Source organism: Schistocerca gregaria, chromosome 6 (assembly GCF_023897955.1).
Source record: "Schistocerca gregaria isolate iqSchGreg1 chromosome 6, iqSchGreg1.2, whole genome shotgun sequence".
In the NCBI taxonomy this organism is placed as follows: Eukaryota; Metazoa; Arthropoda; class Insecta; order Orthoptera; family Acrididae; genus Schistocerca; species Schistocerca gregaria.
Genome location: NC_064925.1, coordinates 478,864,632 through 478,885,901, shown reverse-complemented (window position 1 = coordinate 478,885,901; position 21,270 = coordinate 478,864,632). Strand labels below are relative to the sequence as shown.

The following is a 21,270-nucleotide window of genomic DNA, read 5'->3' as shown; positions in this document are numbered from 1 at the left end:
AAACAAGCTGAGGTAGTTAAGGAAAAACAGATGGCAAATGATGAACTTATCAAGTTATTTACTACTGAGTTTCAGGCTATTAAAGATAAAGTAACTGAAGAATTACTTAATTGGCAAAGTGAAACAAATTGTAAATTGTCAGAATTAAAACAAAAATCTTCACAGAATGTACTGACTAAAAAAAAAAACAATTCTGAAGACAGGTTTAGGAATAATAAATCCTGTAGTAAAGTAAAACGTAAATGTTTTGGGAATACACCCGATAAATTTTGTGACTGTTATGGAAATAAAAATGACACTTTTGTCCAAAAGGGGTACTTGTCTTTAAAGGTTTAGACAAGCATATTCAAAAGCTGACAGTTTCCTACATTTTTGACTGAAAAAGAAGACATCCATCCAAAAATTTTCATCAACGATTTTAATCGTATTTTTCCTTGCAGTTGGTCTGAATATGATAGACTTCAATGTATTGTGTCCAAGATGACAGGTGAAGCAGCACTGTGGGCTGCAGCAGGAGGAGTGAGAATTGTAATACATTCACAGAGTATGAACAACTTTTCTTAGCGAAATACTGGTCGAGTAGAAAACAAGACAGACTACGAAAGGAGGTGTATCAACCAGAATTTTATAATAGTAAATGAGGTTCATTAATACAGTATTTCGAGACATACATTAATAAAACAAGGTGCTGGAGTGATCCTATTTCAGATAGAGAAGTGATACACATTTTTAAAGGAACTTTACCTATTCATATACGTGAGAAACTTATAAATGTCCCTGACTATGATGTGGTCGATTCAATCGATATGATACTAGAAGATGCCCGAGTATGAAATAATAATCAAATGTCTATCTCGTAAAATAATAATAATAGTAATAATAATAATAGTACTAACAATAACGACAACCGAGATAGAAATACTAAACCTATACTACATGAGGCATTGTTAGTTAAGTTTAAAAGAATGCTACCCTAGAGACATAAGTATTTTATGTTTATGAATTTTTTGAAGGAATTTTATATGTATTAATGGCAGAAAGTATACTTCATGTATGTGTAATGGGCATGATCAAAGCTAAAGGGAATATGAGAAAGGAACGAAAAGGAAGCTGATGTAACTATCTAATCGACATTATAATCTGGAAAACGTAATAAGAAGAAAACCATTTGTTGAAGACAATGAAAGCATGAGACCAAACATACAGAAATAGTTATTTGAAATTCATGATGAACATATAACCATTATGGTAAGGAAAATGAATACAAATCTCATGAAGGTATGATGGTAGGAAGATGGAAGCCTGCACCTAGGCTGTGACATGGAAAGTACCATGCTGTACATAATTATGTAAAAAGAACTGTGTTCTACGAAATATCATCTAAGAGTATTTGTACCCCACAAAGTCAACTGATATAGAGTTAGGCTGGATATTCACTGACCAGCAGCCTACTGTGGGAGGGTTTTGGAAAGTAGTGGCATAATAGCAGCAGCTAATGAGAGTTTCACTCTGTTGGATATATATTTTAATTTTTTCCCCATTCTATAGCTAGACACACAAAATCAGAAAAGAAACAAATATCCAAAGTCACTTTATATGACGAACCAGAGACAGGAAGCTATGCTAAATGTAGTTGCTTTTTAGCAAAATTATACTTAAAATGTCTCATGAAGAAGCCAAAATTGAAAGATTATGAGTCAATAGTTTCATCTTAACCCCATTCTCACGATACATAATGAGCAACAATTGGGTCAAGATCATGCTGTCAAATTTGTATTCAGATAACATCTCAACCTATGCTTCTAGAAGTCAATCTCAGCATGATTTCAAGCATAAGAATCAGATCTTTTTTGATTAGAAAAATTTTAAAATTAATTTTCCCTACCTGAAAACCTCACAACTAATATTGACATGCAGCAATTTGAGGTTTCTTATGTTAAAGAAAACAAACCTGATAAGTATGGGACAAAGATGTAGCACATTTATCTGAGTATATGATTACCTCGAACGTAAGACGACTCCCTTTTCTTAAAGGGACTCTTTGAAAAAATTTTATTTGTAACATATTCTGACTAATTAAAATTACAAACTATTTCACTGAAGTAAAGCAGTGGTAGTCAACCTGGTCTCTACTGACCACAAGTGAGCATTCCAACTTCCATGGTGGGTGGCAAGCAGTACAAACTTTAAAAACATTTTCATTACGTTCTCATACAATTTTGACAAAGTATTTGGTAAGTAATTATTATTATATGCTTTAACTTGCTGTAACTATGCTTTATACATTTTACAAAGTAAAGTTGCGTCCCTAGTTTATAAATCACTATTACTGTTGAAGAGGTGGGTAGTTAAAAAATTTTACTGCTGATAAGAGACTCAAAAGAGGGTCGTAAGTGGAAAAGGTTGACTATGCCTGATACAAAGTATCTGCCTAAAAGAGTTACCATTATACCTGTTATAAACTTATTACATTTATTGGTTATCTACATTCTGACATTACAAGGAGAAATAAAATAAATAAAAAAACTGTTTGCATTACATTTCATCTTCACTCCCTTCTTTGCTTACTATCTAAGCTAGTCATCTGGGACGACAGTTTCACCTAAGCTATGGGAGGCAATAAAAAAAAAGGCAGATTGTTTCTACAAAGGAGCATTAATGAAATTGTCACAAAAATTTGACTGTTTCTTCTAAATGTGACAATATTTCCGAAGCAATCGACAAACATTTTAAGTAACAGACATTTTTTAGACCCACACCACCCTTTAAAGTGGCTGGACCTCAAAGTGTGAAAAATCTATTTCATCATACAGGTAATGTTATTTTTATGAATAGTAGACCCCACTCCAAGAAACTGCTAGAACCCTACACAAACCAATCATTCAAATAAAAAATAAGTTTTCACAATAATTCTTTTCCTGGAAATAGTAACATAAATGACTGGGAATGCATTCACATTTCCTCATACTGTGCAAGAGGAAGGGTCTTATCAATGCTGACTGTTACTTTATAGTGCTCCCTGCCCCACCCAGAATGCAACCACTGCTCCTTCCTACAATAAAGGAAAACTAAACCAGTACAGTGACACATAACCAATCAGTAGTACAGACAAATTATACAGATTAAAAGAACATCGAAAATAAGTAGCAAATGACTTACAGAAATGTGCAATATAGAATGAATGACATGTAATAAAATGGCAAATATGGCACAGGAAACCTACCATTATATTAACAATATTAGGAAAAGGATAGATGAATGGTTACTCACTGTAAAGATAACCTGTTGAGTTGAAGATGGGCACAATGAAAAGACTGTTACACACTACAGCTGTCAGCCAAAGCCTTCTTCAGTAAAGAAAACACACATTCACACAAGCAAGTACATCTCATGCATGCATGAGCAGTACCACAAACAGCACTTTTCATACCAGTTATTAAATTAGGAAATGAGATACTCAAAGTAGTAAATCAGATGTCAAGAGAGGATGTAAAATGCGGACTGGTAAGAGCAAGGAAAGTCTTTCTGAAAAAGTTCTTTCGGGGAGCATCTGTATGAATTGTAGACTTATATGGAAGTTAAAGATGGAGATAAACAGTGCAGATAAAAAGAGTAACAGAAATTTTGGAATGTGCAGTTACAGACGAACACTGTAAATTAGTTGGGTAAAGGATAGATGGAGTAACTAATCAGCAAGTACCACAGTGAAATAGGGTAAAAATAGGTATATGGCACAACTGGACGAAAAGATGTGATACATTGATAGAACATAGCCTGAGGCAGCAAAGAATATTAAAAATAAATGAAAAGCACCAGTTTGCTTTTTTTCTACAATATTACTTTTATTGTGTTAACCATTTCCCGGCTTACAAGGCCATCTTCAGGCATTTACTAACCACTGTCACCAAAGAAATTACAATGTTTGCAAACAACGGAAGATTCTGTTAACATGAATATTAAAAACTTGAATGCATATTATTAATGTTCTACAATAATACTTATTTAATAGTTTGTTATGAACCTAGGTCATTGTCAGATAACTTAATACTAAATGGATAGTGCACACAACTCCAGCGAGAATTCATGGCCTTATGAAGATTGCTTTCCAAAGATATGTGACATTTTAAGAATACATCGAAGCACAAGCATAATGTCATACCAAAAGGCTCCAAATAAATAAGTCTTATATTACAGTGTATTCAAAGATTAAAAGTATGAATTGATATACACAATATGTTGTTCAAGTGATTAATGGCACAGACTACTATGTCATATGGACAAATGGTGAATGTTATGAACAGGCAGTAAAAAAGGTGTGTGTGTGTGTGTGTGTGTGTGTGTGTGTGTGTGTGTGTGTGTGTGTGTGTTGGGGGTGGGGGGTGGGGGGTGGGGGGGGTTTATCCGCATATTATCTGCTGGTGAGAGCACTATATTAACTGGCTGCTGTTACTTTAGTAAGGGAAAGCAGTGAAACTATGACTGGCCATTAACGACTAGATCTGGATTCTTTGACTGGTGTTTATTAACAGCCAGAATTTTGATTAATGTCAGTTTTCCAACTTCCTGTGTGGAGATCATAATACTTAATATCACATAAATGAAATTCAAACATAGTACATTCAACAAAGATGAAGTCTTACAGTCTCCAACTCCTTTCATGTTTAGTTATAGTCCTACCTGTTTAAAATGGTTCAAATGGCTCTGGCCACTATGGGATGTAACATCTGAGGTCATCAGTCCCCTAGACTTAGAATTACTTCAACCTAACTAACCTAAGGACATCACACACATCCATGTCAAAGGCAGGATTCGAACCTGCGACTGTAGCAGCAGCAGCAGCATGGTTCCGGACTGAAGCACCCAGAACTGCTTGGTCACAGCGGCCGGCCCTACCTGATTGACCTACATATAATTTGCCATACAGATTGCAGGAAATCCTGTAAATTCCATTCTAGCAACAATATTCCTAATGTAAAAAGCTGAAGTATATTTCCTGGAAGTATCTGTGAACTCCTACCTACATATAGCATGGGGGCCCATATGTTATCAATAAGGTTTAGCACTGTCTGAGAAGGATGAAGAAGTGCCGTTATCCTCTCTCTCTTCTTTCTACTGAGTATCTTTTCAATCAGGGTACAAGTATAAACATTGCTGTATACTATTTCTTTAGTTATTTTCAATTCATTTTCAAAATCTAGTTCGGTTTGTGATATAAACAGCAGGCAGTGCATAATGCAGCAGGAGGCTGCAAGTCTGTTGTGGGATGCTGAGAACTGACAGGTATTACTGTGTGTGTGTAGAAGTTACTTTCACATATAATTTAAGTTAATGCTTTTGCTTACTAATGTCAGTCATGAGGTCTACAAAGTTGATAAGAGTCTCCTTCCAACACCACTGTGGACTTAATTATTACTGTGATGTAAATGCATATGTTGAAAAAAATTATTTCATTGTTTGGTGCTACCTGTCCATGAGCACACTTACCATCAGACAATTAATTAATTTTTTCAACATTTGAATTCACACCATAATAAATGAAGTTTACACTTCTTTATCCTCCTCAAACAGCACTAAACCACACTGACAACAAATAGAACCCATGCTATATGTAGGCACGACTTCAAAGATACTTCCCTAGAAACTAAAATCAAGGTTATATTCTCCAGCTTTTTAAAACTAGGAATACTGTTGTCCACACACTGTTTGACAGTAAAGATAAGATTCCTCCTTTAGAACAGAGTGGAATTTATACAATTTCCTGCAATCTGTGTGGCAAATTATATGTAGGTTGATCAGATAGGGCTAGAACTACCAGGCTGACTGAGTGTGAAAGGAGTTCAATACTATAATATTCCACCTTTTCTGAATATGCTATGAATGGAGGCCATTTAAATGATATTAAATGTGATGTTCGACATAGAGGAACCAAAGGAAGAAAATTAACATTACTTGAAATCTGGTCCATAATGACTAAACACAGTTGCATTATTCACCTTTACTAAATCAGCAGCTGCCAGTTAATATTTCTTTCATTATTAAATAATATGCTTGTTATAACTGTTCCACACTCACATTTCATAGACTCTTTTCTCCCCTGCACCCCGCACCCCTCCCCCCACCTTTTTACCGCGTGTTCATCACGTTCACCAGTTTGTCCATATTAACATAGTAGTCTGTGGCATTACTTACTCAAACAACATATTTGGCTGATACATTCAAACTTTTAATCATGAATATACTGTAATATAAGATTTATTTGTTCAGAGTTTCCCTGGGTATTACAATATGCTTGTGTTTCTGCACGTTTTTGCACGTAAAATGTCACAAATTTTGAAAAACAATTTTATACAGCTATGAACTCTCACTGACATTGAGTGGACTACCTGTTTAGTATTAAGTTATCTGACAATAACATACATTCATAATGAATTATTAAATAAATATTATTGTGGAACATTAATATTGTGTATTCAAGTTGTTAATATGTCTATGTTGCTCCAAGAACCAATGGAATATTCCATAAATATCATCAAAGAATAGTTAACTTGACAATGGAGGGGGGAATGAGAAAAGGGGAGAGGAGGACTGTAGTGGGAGACGAAGGCCTGACTATTGCAATCAAGATCAAACAGGACATTGGCTGCTGTAGTTCACAAAAGACACTAGTGTGGAGAGCTGCAGTAAAGCAGTGTTTGGACTGAAGACCACAACACCTACAATCAAACAAAATTAAAGGCTGTGTAAGCAGATCTGTAGTGAGCACTGGCACATACCTGATCTTGCCAAAGAGATCTGATGAACTCGAATTTGGGCGAACAGTTTCAGACGTCTTCTTCTCTGTGCTGGGTGCACAAACAAGACAGCTCTCTGTATTGTGATCTTCTAAATACTGGTTCAAGTCTTCTCTCAGAAATTCGTGGACAGCTAGAAATAATAATTATCTGGTTAAATAAAATGTTCAAATCACAAGTAATGAATATTCTGAAAATCCATAGTCAAACAACTTGCAAATCAAAAACCTATTACCAAGAAAACACAGCAGATCATTTGCTGTTTGTACTTTTCAATCTTAAATATGAAATGTACCTCAGGGGTGGGCATAAAATGATAACTGCATCCTTCTATCGCCCACCAAACTCGATCAGCTGATGTAACTGAAAACTTTAGACAAAACGTCAGTTCGCTTGTAAGTAAGTTCCCCCTCATCCAGACAATTGGAAAAATAACTGTTTTGTTAGAGGTGGGCATTCCTGTGAACATTACTAAATGCTTTCTCTGAAAACTACCTACAACGGATAGTTCCGAATGCCACTCGTGATGGAAATACATTGCATCCAACAGCAACAAATAGACCTGACCTCTTTGAGGATGTCCACATCAAAAATGGTATCAGTGACTGTGTGGCGGTTGTGGCAACAATAATTACCAAAGTACAAAAAGACAAATAAAACAAGCAGAAAGATATATACATTCAGTAAACTAGATAAAAAAATCAAGTGTCATATCTCACTGAGGACTATAGACACACACACTGAATGAAACGCATTTACCTGTCAAGAGGGATAGTATGTGAAGCCTTCAGTGACTACCATAGCAGAATACTGTCAAATGATCTTTCACAAAACCCAAAGAAATTCTGCCCATATGTAAAGGCTATTAATGGCACCAAAGTTAGAGTTGAGTCCCTAGTGAATGAGACAGAAACTGAAATTGAGAGTAGGAAAGCAGAAGCTGAAGTGCATAACTCTGTTTTCAAATGTTTCGTTACAAAGGGAAACCCAGGAGAGTTGCCCCAGTTTAATTCTCATGCCACTGGAAAGATGAGTGAAATAAGTAGGCTATTATTGTCAGTGGTGTTGAGAAAAAGCTGAATTTGTTGAAATTGAACAAAGTTCCAGGGCCCTATGAAATCCCTATCAGATTCTAGCCCCCTTCTGACTATAATCTATCACAGGTCCCTTGAACAGGAAACTGCGCCAAGTTCTTGGAAAAAAGCACAGATAACATCCTCCTACAAGAAGGGCAGTAGAAGTGATCTGCAAAACTACCATCTAGTATCCTTGATACTGATTTGTTGTAGAATCTTATAACATACTCTGAGCCGAAACACAATGAGGTATCTCGAACAGAACAACCTCCTCACTGCCAACCAGCATGGATTCCGAAAACATCGATCATGTGAAGCCCAACTTACATTTTTCTCACATGACATACTGAAAGCTTTGGACCAAGACAGTCAGGTAGACACAGTATTTCTTGATTTCTGAAAAGCATTTGACTCAGTAACATCCCTATGCTTATTGTCCAAACTACTATCATACAGATAATCATGTAAAATTAGTGACTGGATTCAAGACTTTTGGTAGGGAGGACTCAACACGTAATCTTGGATGGAGAGTCATTGTCAGATACAGAAGTCACTTTGAGTGCGTCCCTGGGAAGTGTGTTGGAAACCTTGCTGTTCATGTCGTATATTAATGACCTTGCGGGCAATATTCATAGCAATCTCAGACATTTTGCAGATGATGCAGTTATCTACACTCCTGGAAACGGAAATAAGAACACCGTGAATTCATTGTCCCAGGAAGAGGAAACTTCATTGACACATTCCTGGGGTCAGATACATCACATGATCACACTGACAGAACCACAGGCACATAGACACAGGCAACAGAGCATGCACAATGTCGGCAATAGTACAGTGTATATCCACCTTTCGCAGCAATGCAGGCTTCTATTCTCCTATGGAGACGATCGTAGAGATGCTAGATGTAGTCCTGTGGAACAGCTTGCCATGCCATTTCCACCTGGCGCCTCAGTTGGACCAGCGTTCGTGCTGGACATGCAGACCGCGTGAGACGACGCTTCATCCAGTCCCAAACATGCTCAATGGGGGACAGATCCGGAGATCTTGCTGGCCAGGGTAGTTGACTTACACCTTCTAGAGTACGTTGGGTGGCACGGGATACATGCGGACTTGCATTGACCAGTTGGAACAGCAAGTTCCCTTGCCGGTCTAGGAATGGTAGAACGATGGGTTCGATGACGGTTTGGATGTACCATGCACTATTCAGTGTCCCCTCGACGATCACCAGAGGTGTACGGCCAGTGTAGGAGATCGCTCCCCACACCATGATGCCGGGTGTTGGCCCTGTGTGCCTCGGTCGTATGCAGTCCTGATTGTGGCGCTCACCTGCACGACGCCAAACACGCATACGACCATCATTGGCACCAAGGCAGAAGCGGCTCTCATCGCTGAAGACGACACGTCTCCATTCGTCCCTCCATTCACGCCTGTCGCGACACCACTGGAGGCGGGCTGCACGATGTTGGGGCGTGAGCGGAAGACGGCCTAACGGTGTGCGGGACCGTAGCCCAGCTTCATGGAAACGGTTGCGAATGGTCCTCGCCGATACCCCAGGAGCAACAGTGTCCCTAATTTGATGGGAAGTGGCGGTGCGGTCCCCTACGGCACTGCGTAGGATCCTACGGTCTTGGCGTGCATCCGTGCGTCGCTGCGGTCCGGTCCCAGGTCGACTGGCACGTGCACCTTCCGCCGACCACTGGCGACAACATCGATGTACTGTGGAGACCTCACGCCCCACGTGTTGAGCAATCCACCTGGCCTCCCGCATGCCCACTATACGCCCTCGCTCAAAGTCCGTCAACTGCACATACGGTTCACGTCCACGCTGTCGCGGCATGCTACCAGTGTTAAAAGACTGCGATGGAGCTCCGTATGCCACGGCAAACTGGCTGACACTGACGGCGGCGGTGCACAAATGCTGCGCAGCTAGCGCCATTCGACGGCCAACACCGCGGTTCCTGGTGTGTCCGCTGTGCCGTGTGTGTGATCATTGCTTGTACAGCCCTCTCGCAGTGTCCGGAGCAAGTATGGTGGGTCTGATACACCGGTGTCAATGTGTTCTTTTTTCCATTTCCAGGAGTGTATAATGAAGTACAGTCTGAAAGAAGCAGCACAATTATTCTGTCAGATCTTCTATGATTTCAAAGTGGTGAGAAGATTGACAACTTGCTTTAAATGTTCAGAAATGAAAAAGTATTTACTTCACAAAAAGAAAGAACATAGCATCCTGTGACTACAATATCAACGAATCACAGCTGGAATCGGCTTTGGTTTATTGGTAGAATACTGGGGAAGTGCAATCAGTCTACAAAGGAAATTGCTTACAAATCACTCATGTGACCCATTCTAGAATATTGTGCAAGTGTGTGGGACCTGTACCAAATAGGAGTAACAGGGGATACGGAAAATATACAGCACAAACTGTCAGAGGTTTGTTTGACCTGAAGGAGAGATGCTGACAAAACTGAAATGGCTGGCTCTTCAAGATACTGTATGGAGAAAGTCTACTAACGAAGTTTCAAGAACCATCTCTAAATGTTGAATCTAGGGATATACTACAGCCCCCTATGTATCACTCACAAAGGGATCACGAGGACATGATGTGAATATTTACAGCATGCACAGAGGCATTCGGGCAATCATGTCCATATGTGAATGGATTGGGGAAAACGTCTAATAACTGGTACAATGGGATATACCCTCTGTCATGCACTTCATGGTGGTTTGCAGAGTATAGATATAGCTGTATCTTCGTCATCTGTGGACAAAACTGTAAACTGACAAGCACTTAAAAATGTGTCAATCCAGTCTTTGCACATTAGAAATATCCATCTAAACCAACCCATAAATAGATATTGTTTATCTTGTCAATCTGAATTCCTGAAATACACTACATTTTGGTTGGCTGGCTTAACACTCAATACAGCTCTAACTTGGAAAATTCAATCTTTCTTATCTCCTATCTACCCTCTGATGTTCTTTCATACATTGTCCTACATTGGGAATGCATTCCTGCCTGAGCTGCCGGAGATTGCAGTCATGTGCATGATGTGTGCTTGCTTGTGTGAATGAATGTGTGTGTGTTTCCTCTTCTGAGAAAGGCTTTGGCTGTAAGTTAAATGTGCAACAGTCTTCTTGTTGTGCCAGTCTGCAACACAAAGTGTCACCTCAACTGTGATTAGCAATCTAACGCTGATTTGTCAACCTGGTGTTTACATTGTTTCAATACTTTACCTACAATTTTATCCATGCCTTTAGATCTATATATTATGTGGATCCTGTACAGAGAGATCTCTGGGATGTGGAAAGTACATTTCACTTTAGTGCAATACAGTGTAACCCTTCAAGTTGGTAGCTTCCGGGTGCATGCCTAACCTACTGGCGGTAGTTTATATCGCTGCCTGACCCCAGAATGCTGCGTCTCAGTGAAATTGCTCTACAATGGGAGTTACTTGTTCAAATGTTACCAAAATTTCTGGAATTGGTATTAATACATATTTATTAGGATTAAAACATACATTGTCACTTAAAATGAATTCTGAGTGTGGTATATTTTGAAACAATCTTCGAAACAAAGTTCTACACCACAGTCCTTGGACCAGAACGATGTTTCCTTATGTTTCCCTGTCTTCTTGCAGCAGACTGCACATCTCTTTGTAGGCTTACTCTTCTTCTCTGTGGGTGGGATCTTCTCAATAAAATGTCTTGCTATGAGCCGTCCAGGCACAGGAGTTTTTGAAGGTCACCCACATCAAGGTGAAGTTACATTCTTCCCGTGAATTTCCAGCAATTGTGTTATGAGCAGAAGCCTGAAATTTAGATGTGTTTCTTCTGTTGTTTTTTCGCTAGCATTGTCAACAATAAAAGCACTGTGCACTGCAACATTCATCAGCCTTCTAAACATTTTCATATACCACTTCACACCTTTCTTCCTTTCCATGAGAAAAGACTGTAGTTTCTGATCCTTCAAATCTACACCACCCATCAAACTATTGTACTCTTTTATGCACTGAAGCTTTCTTATCTCGTTGCCCCTTTTGGTTGCCATAACAACTGCATCATTATGAAATGTAGAAATAAAGGCAACCTGCTTTTTATCCATCCATTTCATTACCATTACACCGTGTGAATGATATGCTATGAGTTCACCTTTCTTCAGTTTTACACGTCTCAAGGCCTCAGGTATATTCTTCCTATTCAGTCAAAGTGTGCCAGCTACATTCATATCTCTTTCCTTCAGGAAGTGGCACAAAAAGACACTATTATAATAATTGCCCATCCAGAGCGTATGGCCTAAGTTGAAAAGAGGCAGAAAGAAATTTCGTTTCTATTTCTGTGGAGCTTCCTGCATAAATAATAAATTGTCATAAATAACCTGTGGAAGATTCGCAGATCTCATAGGACTTTATGCTCAACTTCGCTGATTTTAGAGGAGATACGTTTTTATTGCCAGCCTTCCTTTCCATAACATTAGAGATTCATCAACAGAAATGTTTTTTCCCATGTTGTATATTTCTAAATGTATCATTCAAGTGCTGAATGACGGAACCCAACTTGAACAATCTCTTATTGCCTTCAAATGTATTCAGTTCTTCATTGTTTACAAAGTGAAGGAATCTGCAAAGTAGCTCAAACTTGTCTTGCTGCATACTCTGGTAAAAAATCGGTGTGTTCAAAAGTGGATGCTTGCTTAAATACGACTTTATGGATGCCTTCTGGATAATTCCCATTAACATCTGCAGTGTGAAAAACACATAAAACTCATCTTTGTCACTATCTACCCAGTTACGTAGCCTAGAACGAGGTTGTAGAGCAGTCTGTTTCTGTATATAATCTGCAGCATAACAGTTAGTTTCACATGCGATTGTTTCTATGGTAGTTTCCCCAAAATACAGCTTGAACGCTTCAGCTGCACAATTTACCTGTATCACAGGTCCACATTTACCAACGAATGGTTTTTTCAGAGAGACATAAGAGCTGTCAACTTCTTGCCATTTCCAGTCTTCTTCATTCCGTACGCGTTTCACTGGTGCACCTTGTTCGATGTCATCGTCACTATCCGCCGTTTCTTCTCAATTTCTTTCGGGTGTTTCTTCCAAACAGTCAAAATGACATTCATCATCAACATCTAGATCAATCCCGCTGTCATTTATACTGTATAAACCATTCGTCGGTTCATTGAGAATTGCGAGAATTTGCTCTGAAGTAAGACTACGCGAAGTGTTTGGCTGCATCGTTTTGCATTCGAGAGTGTCGCTCGGACTGTAAGATACAACATGTTATTTCTTCTGACTGCCTCACTTCATGACAGATCTTTTAAGCAGAGCAGCACAGATATGTCTGTAGTTAGCTGACGAAGTAATATCGGCTGTCGTCAACAGATGGCAGAGCAATACAGTTTTACCTACGAGACTGCAACTGGCGAGTATGTGGTTGTGATGCCGCCAGTGCGGACATTCGCAACACGCGTGTACATACTCGGGCTCCCGGCCTGAGGGGTTAATATTAAGAAAGATTATTGTACTACAGTATTAACATCAACTATAAAGTGACCAGAACCATTACTTCACTCTAGTCACTGAGATGATAATGCAACGACTATTCAAAATCTATGGAACCTTTACTTTGAACACAATATCGGGAATCTAGGACTATAGTTAAAACCTATGTAATTCTCTCATTGCTTTAAATATTGTTAGATCTGTTCATTTCAAACTGTTCCATTTAAAGATTTTATTTCTATTGTTTCCTTCTGATGCAACCAACCAAATTCAGCAAAGAATGCCCTTCAAGCTGAAAAATGTGCATCAGGTGCAAGTTGGGAAATGTATTCCAAGTAAAAATATTCCTCAATCATAACAGAACAATTCAGATGTGTTTAGGCTCAGCACCATGAAGTCTTTGAGGGTCAAGAAAGTTCAAGAATTCTATCTGAACAAGGCTGATTACTGTTGTTGAACATATATAGAAGTATGATGGATTCCAAATGTACCTCATAAAAAAGAAGCTGCACATCAAGGAACACAGCAAGCGACATGCAGATTGAGTGACCTTAGTATGTGAAAAAGAAATCAGCTGTAGCTGTAGCTGTGAAATATATTATGCTTACAAAGAGCTGAAACAACACCAACAAATGAAAAATGGTGGTGGTTTCTCATTAAAGCTAAAAAATAAATTAAAGGCAATTAATTTTGGTGATCACCTTGGTATCCTCCAGTAAGCATGCTGACAAAACTGGTGTGCTTCTGTAAGAAAGAAGCAACAACCATGTGAGTGTACTGGTCTTCTTCGACACGGCCAGAGCCTAGGAAACAAAGGTGCTCACCGCCAGCAGCTGATCGAGCTGCTAGTGCCTGGCGTTGTGCTGATAACAAGCCCTGAACAGCTGTAGCAAATGCTGCTGGCTCTTGAAGCATCTGAAAAATAGAGATATACTGACTCATCTGTGTTAACCGGTCCATTCACTTTCAATAAACTGCTTGACTAAAACGTGAGCAATAAAATATTCTGAATGCCTTACCTGAAACTTAGCGAAATATGAAAGTAATGTAATATGCTACAAGGTAAATACAAAAGTGTTGTGGAAGCTCTGTTCCCCAAGGAAGCAAGGTAATGACTGAGCATTAAGCCCCATACCATACTAGGCCAATGATTAACATTATTTTTATTTAACAGTATTCTGATTTTATTAAACAATGGAAAACTCAGGAAGGAATGAAACAATATTATGAGAAGGAAAGTTGTTACCATATAGCATAGAGGTTTGGAGGGAGGGGCGAAAGTAGTGGAAAAGAAGAGAAATAAATAAAAAGACTGGGTATGATGGTGGAATGATAGTGCTGGAATGGGAGCAGGGAAGGAGTTGGATAGGTGAGGCCAGTGCCTAACAAAGGTTGATACACCAGAATGTGAATGTAGACTAACAGTACAAACAATAGAGAAGATCAATGAACTAGTCTCTAACAGGAAATACACAAGGAAGTCTCAAATATTTTGGGAACTACACTTGATGCCACTGAATAGCTGTTTGATTCTGACACAGACTTGTGAAACATGCACCTTTTGATATACAGCCAAATACTAAATGAAAGAAGAAAGTACACGAGACTGTAATCAACAGAGCCAATACTGAGACAAGAATAATGTAGATACATTTCCAGCAACAGCAGCAGCAATATCATTAGGTCCGACATTTGTAAAAGCTATAAAAACTAATGCCGAATCACATGGAGCCATATAAAACTAGTCTGTATGATGCTGGAACACGACACTGATTTTCACTACAGGTCATCTTGAGTGGCCACCTTTTCCATAGAGTCTAGTACAAATGGGACAGGAGAACACTTATCTCCCTAGATATGGTAAAATACTACAACTTTCTCCGATCACATGTATCACTGGTTTCTAAGTCTAGCATGATAATCTCCTGCACTTATAAAAGTTTTACAAATACAATGAAAAGAATGATGTGTTACACCATAACCATGCTGAAAAGATCTGAAGATGACTCATAACAGTCTACATTGGTTGACTGCCTATATTATACAACTGTGACCTAAATAAACCATAATGTATAAATAATTTTAGATTTATTAAAAATAATGTTTCCAGATTGAAAAAGTCTGGACCTGATGTTTTGATGATGATGATGGGTGGTGGTGATGATGATGATGATGATGATTATTATTATTATTATTATTATTATTATTATTATTATTATTATTATTATTATTATTATTTGGGGGCTGAGATGCTGAATAGCAAGTTAATCAGTTCCCTTGCTTGAATTAAATACAGACGAATGTGGTGAAAATCCAATAACAAATTGGAAATTCAAGTTGTATTTTCACACAAGAATTGAAAAGACTACTCTGATATGGTGAGAATAATAAAGTACCAACAATAAAAGTCAGATGAAACACAACAGCATAACTAGATAAAATCAAGGATCAAATACCAGGAAAAACATGGTTAAATGAGGATATTTAACTGTGGCTGGGTGTCTGCTTGGAAATAACAGATGATGAGGGACTCTGACACATTAAAATAGCTCACTCAATATTTTGGGAAGAAGTCCTGACATCACACAAAATCTTAAAAGCACGAACCACGCTCACATCACTATCAGTTAAAATACAGGTTAGGTCCTGTGGGAGACCCTGAATTGTCCTCAGGTCATCATATAGAACACACTGAAATGAAATGTGTCATATCGATAGCTGTGTTCCACATCTATGATACCCTGGGGAGGCTCCTCGTGACGTAGCAGAAAGCCACATGTTAATGGGCAATGACCAACTCTAATGAGGAACTAATAAAAAACCTGTCAAGTGTGCTCCCTGCCGCCGTTGGATAAGCAGCTGCAGCAGCAAGTCGTATAACCCTAGCTTACTTATTTGTTAGATAGTTTAATTAATTTCTTTGCGTGTTTTTGGGTACTTGCATTGTATAATTCATATATTTTGGGCGTATTATAGTATTTGAGGGTTGTAGCATCGCGCCTTAGTACCTGAATAGTGCAAATTCGCGTAGTCGTCTGTCTTCTGTTTTTGTTGTGAACGGCCAGTGTCGGTTGGTCACAGTCAGTGTGCTCCCTGCCGCCGTTGGATAAGCAGCTGCAGCAGCAAGTCGTATAACCCTAGCTTACTTATTTGTTAGATAGTTTAATTAATTTCTTTGCGTGTTTTTGGGTACTTGCATTGTTTAATTCATATATTTCGGGCGTATTATAGTATTTGAGGGTTGTAGCATCGCGCTTTAGTGTTTACTTCGTAGATTCTTATTTAAATTGCGTGTGAGTTTCGTATAGGAGGTGCAATTTCGAGTTTTAGTTACTGTAATCGTAAATTCAGCAGATTGTAGCGCAGTCGTAAGGCATTTGTACAGGTTAGTTGATACATTCTTTGCGTGTTCCGCTTGCGTTATCTAGGCACTGACTCGTGTTTTGGTAACTGTTGTTAAACATCGATTAGAATGGACAGGGACTGCGATTGCTGTGTTCGGATGAGGGCTGACTTGGCATCCCTTCGCTCACAGCTGCAATCAGCGCTGACTTCGGTCGTGCAGCTTGAGGCTGTTGCCAATGGGCACCACTGTGGGGAGCCGGACTCGGGTATCACGGGGATGTCAACCTCGTCCCGTCTGTCCCCAGATCGGTCCGCCGCTGTGGTTGCCCCGGTTGCTGCCCGCAGTGGGGCTGAGCCCTCGCCTGTGGTTGATTGGGAGGTCGTTCCAAGGCGTGGCAGGCAGCGAAAGGCGTCCCCGGAGGCTGATCAGAAAGCCTCCCCGGTGCGTCTGACAAACCGGTTTCAGGCACTGTCTCTGGCTGAGCCAGATGCAGCCGCCTGCCCTGTTTCAGAGGATCATTCTCAGCCTTCAAGGTCCGGGCAAGCGCAGAGGGTGGGCTTACTGGTAGTTGGGAGCTCCAATGTTAGGCGCGTAATGGGGCCCCTTAGGGATACGGTGGCTAAGGAGGGGAAGAAATCCAGTGTGCACTCCGTGTGCATTCCGGGAGGAGTCATTCCTGATGTGGAAAGGGTCCTTCCGGATGCCATGAAGAGCACAGGGTGCAACCAGCTGCAGGTGGTGGCACATGTCGGCACTAATGACGTGTGTTGCTTTGGATCTGAGGAAATTCTCTCTGGATTCCAGCGGCTATCTGATTTGGTGAAGGCTGCCGGTCTTGCTTACGAGATGAAGGCAGAGCTCACCATCTGCAGCATCGTTGACAGAACCGACTGCAGACCTTTGGTGCAGAGCCGGGTGGAAGGTCTGAATCAGAGGCTCAGACGGTTTTGCGACCGTATTGGCTGCAGATTCCTAGACTTGCGCCATAGGGTGGTGGGGTTTCGGGTTCCGCTGAATAGGTCAGGAGTTCACTACACTCAGCTGGCGGCTACACAGGTAGCGGAGGCTGTGTGGCGTGGACTGGGCGGTTTTTTAGGTTAGAAGGCCTCGGGAAAGTGCGGGATGGGCTGCAATGTCAAAGGGTGCTTGGCAATTACAGGTCGTGCTTGGATCAAGGAACAGTCGGAATTTTAGTTGTAAATTGTTGTAGTTGCACTGGAAAAGTCCCTGAGCTTCAAGCGCTAATAGAAAGCACAGAAGCTGATATCGTTATAGGTACAGAAAGCTGGCTAAAGCCTGAAATAAGTTCTGCAGAAATTTTTACGAAGTCTCAGACGGTGTTCAGGAAAGATAGATTAGGCAGAATTGGTGGTGGAGTGCTTGTGTCTGTCAGTAGTGGTTTATCTTGTAGTGAAGTCGAAGTAGATACTCCGTGCGAATTGGTGTGGGTGGAGGTTATACTTAACAGCCGAATTAAGTTAATAATTGGCTCCTTCTACCGACCCCCAGACTCCGATGATACAGTTGCGGAACAGTTCAGAGAAAGTTTGAGTCTCGTAACAAATAAATACCCCACTCATACGGTTATAGTTGGTGGGGACTTCAACCTACCCTCGGTATGTTGGCAAAAATACTTGTTCAAAACCGGTGGTAGGCAGAAAATATCTTCCGAGATTGTCCTAAATGCTTTCTCCGAAAATTATTTCGAGCAGTTAGTCCACGAACCCACGCGAATTGTAAATGGTTGCGAAAACACACTTGACCTCTTGGCCACAAACAATCCAGAGCTGATAGAGAGCATCATGACTGATACAGGGATTAGTGATCACAAGGTCATTGTAGCTAGGCTCAATACCATTTCTTCCAAATCCATCAGAAACAAACGCAAAATAATTTTATTTAAAAAAGCGGATAAAGTGCCACTAGAAGCCTTCCTAAAAGACAATTTCCATTCCTTCCGAACTGACTATGCGAATGTAGACGAGATGTGGCTCAAATTCAAAGATATAGTAGCAACAGCAATTGAGATATTCATACCTCATAAATTGGTAAGAGATGGAACGGATCCCCCGTGGTACACAAAAAAGGTCCGAACGCTGTTGCAGAGGCAACGGAAAAAGCATGCGAAGTTCAGAAGAACGCGAAATCCTGAAGATGGGCTAAAATTTACAGACGCGCGAAATTTGGCACGTACTTCGATGCGAGATGCCTTTAATAGGTTCCACAACGAAACATTGTCTCGAAATTTGGTAGAAAATCCGAAGAAATTCTGGTCGTATGTAAAGTACACAAGCGGCAAGACGCAGTCAATACCTTCGCTGCGCAGTGCCGATGGTACTGTTATCGACGACTGTGCCGCTAAAGCGGAGTTATTGAACGCAGTTTTCCGAAATTCCTTCACCAGGGAAGACGAATGGAATATTCCAGAATTTGAAACACGAACATCTGCTAGCATGAGTTTCTTAGAAGTAGATACCTTAGGGGTTGCGAAGCAACTCAAATCGCTTGATATGGGCAAGTCTTCAGGCCCAGATTGTATACCGATTAGGTTCCTTTCAGATTACGCTGATACTATAGCTCCCTACTTACCACTCATATACAACCGCTCTCTCACCGATAGATCTGTACCTACAGATTGGAAAATTGCGCAGGTCGCACCAGTGTTCAAGAAGGGTAGTAGGAGTAATCCATTTAACTACAGACCTATATCATTGACGTCGGTTTGCAGTAGGGTTTTGGAGCATATACTGTATTCAAACATTATGAATCACCTCGAAGGGAACGATCTATTGACACGTAATCAGCATGGCTTCAGAAAACATCGCTCTTGTGCAACGCAGCTAGCTCTATATTCGCACGAAGTAATGGCCGCTATCGACAGGGGATCTCAAGTTGATTCCGTATTTCTAGATTTCCGGAAAGCTTTTGACACCGTTCCTCACAAGAGACTTCTAATCAAGCTGCGGAGCTATGGGGTATCGTCTCAGTTGTGCGACTGGATTCGTGATTTCCTGTCGGGAAGGTCGTAGTTCGTAGTAATAGACGGCAAATCATCGAGTAAAACTGAAGTGATATCAGGTGTTCCCCAGGGAAGCGTCCTGGGACCTCTACTGTTCCTGATCTATATAAATGACCTGGGTGACAATCTGAGCAGTTCTCTTAGACTGTTCGCAGATGGTGCTGTAATTTACCGTCTAGTAAGGTCATCCGAAGACCAGTATCAGCTGCAAAGCAATTTAGAAAAGATTGCTGTATGGTGTGGCAGTTGACGCTAAATAACGAAAAGTGTGAGATGATCCACATGAGTTCCAAAAGAAATCCGTTGGAATTCGATTACTCGATAAATAGTACAATTCTCAAGGCTGTCAATTCAACTAAGTACCTGGGTGTTAAAATTACTAACAACTTCAGTTGGAAGGACCACATAGATAATATTGTCGGGAAGGCGAGCCAAAGGTTGCATTTCATTGGCAGGACACTTAGAAGATGCAACAAGTCCACTAAAGAGACAGCTTACACTACACTCGTTCGTCCTCTGTTAGAATATTGCTGCGCGGTGTGGGATCCTTACCAGGTGGGATTGACGGAGGACATCGAGAGGGTGCAAAGAAGGGCAGCTCGTTTTGTATTATCGCGTTATAGGGGAGAGAGTGTGGCAGATATGATACACGAGTTGGGATGGAAGTCATTACAGCATAGACGTTTTTTGTCGCGGTGAGACCTTTTTACGAAATTTCAGTCACCAACTTTCTCTTCCGAATGCGAAAATATTTTGTTGAGCCCAACCTACATAGGTAGGAATGATCATCAAAATAAAATAAGAGAAATCAGAGCTCGAACAGAAAGGTTTAGGTGTTCGTTTTTCCCGCTCGCTGTTCGGGAGTGGAATAGTAGAGAGATAGTATGATTGTGGTTCGATGAACCCTCTGCCAAGCACTTAAATGTGAATTGCAGAGTAGTCATGTAGATGTAGATGTAAGAGCAAAGTTGCAAATTCACTCTTTAGCAGGGCTCATTTGATAGTGCTGGGTTAACAGTTATGACAGAAAAAATATTAGTTGCTAATGGCTCATAATGTGCATCAGGAGGGCAACAGCAAATGAGTTTCTTGGATGTGCAGAGATCAATCTTCTAGGGGATGTATGCATTAAACTTCACAAAATGGACACTGTCGATATTCCATAAATGTACAAAACAAATCATTAACTTGCACCATAAACAACAAATGAAGAATGGCATGCCACAGTGATCAGAAGGGTCCATACTATCCAGATTGAAGGTGAACCACTTGGAAATTACAAATGGCGCAAGATGTTCAGCTAGGAATTCACTCTTAAGGAATGTGCATATAATCATACTGGTATAATGGGGTAATGAGAACTATGAGAAAGAGTCTGTTGTGGAGCTTATCGTGAAACTGGCTATCCTAAGCATAGTTGCAGGTAGTGCAATAACATGTTTTATGGGCACAGAAAAAAACAAACATACAGAGGCTGAACTTGTCCAGTGGTTCCAGGTGGTATGAATGGCAATGTCACACACTTTTCGGAAGGGTT

The 21,270-nt window shown here is 40.2% G+C and overlaps 1 protein-coding gene across 2 annotated transcripts in view; it reads right to left on the bottom strand.

Moving 5' to 3' along the window:
* The window catches only part of LOC126278670 (TBC1 domain family member 23), a 224,873-nt gene that overhangs the window by 78,323 nt on the left and 125,280 nt on the right, over positions 1-21,270 (bottom strand). For both annotated transcript variants that reach the window (XM_049978909.1, XM_049978908.1), the window contains exons 8-9: positions 14,070-14,283; positions 6,774-6,924 (exon numbers count right to left, since the gene is read on the bottom strand). In XM_049978909.1, the coding sequence (XP_049834866.1) occupies positions 6,774-6,924; positions 14,070-14,283 (365 nt within the window). The remainder of the gene's footprint in view (positions 1-6,773; positions 6,925-14,069; positions 14,284-21,270) is intronic.